The sequence below is a fragment of the Etheostoma cragini genome, chromosome 7 (assembly GCF_013103735.1).
Source record: "Etheostoma cragini isolate CJK2018 chromosome 7, CSU_Ecrag_1.0, whole genome shotgun sequence".
In the NCBI taxonomy this organism is placed as follows: domain Eukaryota; kingdom Metazoa; phylum Chordata; class Actinopteri; order Perciformes; family Percidae; genus Etheostoma; species Etheostoma cragini.
The window spans coordinates 27,350,474-27,353,633 of NC_048413.1; the positions used below are offsets into that span (position 1 = coordinate 27,350,474).

Below are 3,160 nucleotides of genomic sequence, written 5' to 3' on the forward strand. Positions count from 1 at the left end.
AATACAGGGGCATAAGTATACACCCCCCTATGTTAAAATACAGGGGCATAAGTATACACCCCCCTATGTTAAAATAGTCTTGCTAATGACGTCTTACACTTCAACAGTTTCAAAAATCAGACTTTCTTCACTTGCAAAATTATCTTTTAAATTGACGAACATCACGTGGGTAACTCATGGCTCAATTCAAACAGAATCAAATCATCGTTAGTCCCTCCCTCGTTCCCTCGGCCTTCAACTCTCTATAAGCTACTGTCTCTCCGTCTGTGCAGCTGTTTGTGGTTGAGCGAGTTGGCAGGAGACCCCTTCACCTCGTCGGTTTGATGGGAATGGCAGTTTCAGCCGTTTTCCTAACTGTTGCCATGGCGTTGTTGGTAAGTTTTGGTGACATTGTCTTTCACATTCCTAAATCCATTAAGGGGTTTTTAAATGCAGTGTCTGAAAGCTTCAGTGGTGTACTGTGTTTTTCAGGACCAGCTCAGTTGGATGTCCTACGTCAGCATTGCAGCCATCTTCAGTTTTGTGGCCTTTTTTGAAATTGGCCCCGGCCCCATCCCCTGGTTCATCGTGGCGGAGCTCTTTAGCCAGGGGCCGCGGCCGTCTGCCATTGCAGTTGCTGGGTTGTCCAATTGGTCGGCCAACTTCTTAGTGGGAATTGGCTTCCCGTATGTCGAGGTAAGACATCTTGAAGTTAAAATTATATTTACATTGTACACTTATAGACTGTTAAAATAGTGGAAGAAGCATCCGTCATTTCACACATTAGTTTGTGGACGCTTTGAAGCCTCCGGTTTGACAATTTCGACGTCGCCAACTTGTTTTATTTGCTACCGGATGTGATGTTTTTAAAGAGAGGGTGGAGCTGGAGAGTGTTGTTTACGGTTGCAATGGTGTTGCGCTAAGCTAAAAGCTAATAGGGGGAAAGTTGATTTTCAAACTTTCTGAAGCAAGTCATCATGCAGGGAGTGACTGGGTACTGGCGCTACAGAAAATCAACAAACTTTTCTTTAAGTTACCAGCTAATGCTAGCGGTAGCTAGCTAGCTTGGTTGCCATAATACTGAACAAGACTTTTGTAGGTGATGAAATGTTCCAATTTTTCTGAAGTAAAAACACAGAGTGAGACACTCAAAGTTTAAGATGAAAACACAGAAAACACCCCAAAACAAGCTGAGGCACTTTATTTAATTTTAATGTCCACAGTGTTAGCATAGTTAGCATCGACAAGCATCTGTACTGACTGACAGTTCCTGAAGCATCCCCTGCTTTATCGTCTTTTAAAATAAATGGGACCCTTGTTTACTTAATGAACATCATGCTGTGTTGAGAACACCTGGAACTAGCGATTGAGATCATAAACTTATGAAAATATTTACTAAGGTAACAAATCAAATGAGAAATGGGCTCATTGTCTCATAGACTTCTTTAGAAACAGACATGTTTTTGAAGCCAGTGGAGTCTCCCCCTGCTGGAAGTTAGAGAGAATGCAGCTTTAAGGAGTCTCCCCCTGCTGGACGTTAGAGAGAATGCAGCTTTAAGGAGTCTCCCCCTGCTGGACGTTAGAGAGAATGCAGCTTTAAGGACTCTCCCCCTGCTGGACGTTAGTGAGAATGCAGCTTTAAGAAGCTTCAGCTTCACTTCTCAGACTAGGAAGCTTCGTCCATTATATTCTAGTCTATTATTGTTCATGTATATTCAGTCCAAAACTTCCTTCAATCTTCTGAACTGTTGACTGTAAACATACTTAGCTTGTTCTTCTTATTCAAAAGAAATGTTTTGCCTCCCCAGCAACTCTGCGGCCCGTACGTCTTCATCATCTTCATCGTCTTGCTGCTCGGCTTCTTCACCTTCACCTACTTCAAGGTTCCCGAGACTAAGGGCCGCACCTTTGATGAGATTTCAGCGGGCTTCCGCCAGTCAGCCGGTCATGGTCCTGACAAGTACTCTGCACCCGAAGAGTTCAACACCCTGAGGGGGGACGACCCCGACCTTTGAGAGCTGCCGTACATGCAAGCACACACTTGTTTGCAGCAAAGTTACTTGCTACACTTTTAGAATACTACAACTTAGGGTGCACTTTTAGGATCCTACTATGTGTACTGTACTAATGTGTACTACGTGTTTGTATCGGCCAGTATTACCTAAAAGGTTTAGGCAGACTGTAACAAAGATGGAGGACCTGACTGAGGATATTAAGCAACTAACAATATTTTTTTGTTGTTGATTAATTTTATAATAATTTTACTTTTTATTAATTTGATTAATTGATCAGTTGTTTGGTCTATATCAACAAATGAAAAAAGTGGATCAGTGTTTCTCAAAAGCCCAAGAAGACGTCCTCAGATGTCTTGTTTTGTCCACAACTCAAAGATATTCAGTTTACTGTCACAGAGGAGAGAAGAAACTACAAAATCACATTTAAGCAACTTGAATTAGAGAATTTTCATAAATAATGACCCTATAATGATTAATCGATTATCAAAATATCGATTATTCATCTTTGCAGCTCTAGAGGATGTCATCATCACTGTAAATGTCTTCCATAGGCTTTTAAAATTAAGAAAGTGAGGCTGGGATGTGCTGCAGCAGAAAACCAGCGGTGGGTTTAAGCTGTAAATATTTGGAGAGTTATGTTACATAGTGGTATTCTTATTCAAAATATCCTTTTTCATGCATGTTATGCAGTTCTGTTTTCTATTTTGGAATTTAAATGATCTATATCTATAATTTACAGATAGAGCAGGTTTGGGGCACTGCAGGACGTAGCAGGACATAGCAAGATGTAGCAGGGCACTGCAGGATGTAGCAAGACATAGCAGGGCACTGCAGGACGTAGCAGGACATAGCAGGGCACTGCAGGACGTAGCAGGACATAGCAAGACATAGCAGGGCACTGCAGGACATGGCATGACGTAGCAGGGCACTGCAGAGTGTGGCAGGACGTAGCATGGCACTGCAGGATGCAGCAGGACGTAGTAAGGTACTGCAGGGCGCAGCAGGACATAGCAGGACGTAGCAGGACGTAGCAGGACGTAGCAAGGTACTGCAGGGCGCAGCAGGACATAGCAGGACGTAGCAGGACGTAGCAGGACATAGCTAGGTACTGCAGGGTGCAGCAGGACATAGCAGGACATAGCAAGGCACTGCAGGGCACAGCAGGA

The 3,160-nt window shown here is 43.3% G+C and overlaps 1 protein-coding gene across 1 annotated transcript in view; it reads left to right on the plus strand.

The window, feature by feature from the left end:
- LOC117948285 (solute carrier family 2, facilitated glucose transporter member 1-like) overlaps nucleotides 1–2,525 on the plus strand; it is a 7,747-nt gene extending 5,222 nt beyond the window's left edge. Inside the window, exons 6-8 of the mRNA XM_034877860.1 lie at nucleotides 250–374; nucleotides 472–675; nucleotides 1,788–2,525. Coding sequence (XP_034733751.1) covers nucleotides 250–374; nucleotides 472–675; nucleotides 1,788–1,994 — 536 coding nt within the window. The 3' untranslated portion in view covers nucleotides 1,995–2,525. The remainder of the gene's footprint in view (nucleotides 1–249; nucleotides 375–471; nucleotides 676–1,787) is intronic.
- The last annotated feature ends 635 nt before the right edge of the window (nucleotides 2,526–3,160 follow it).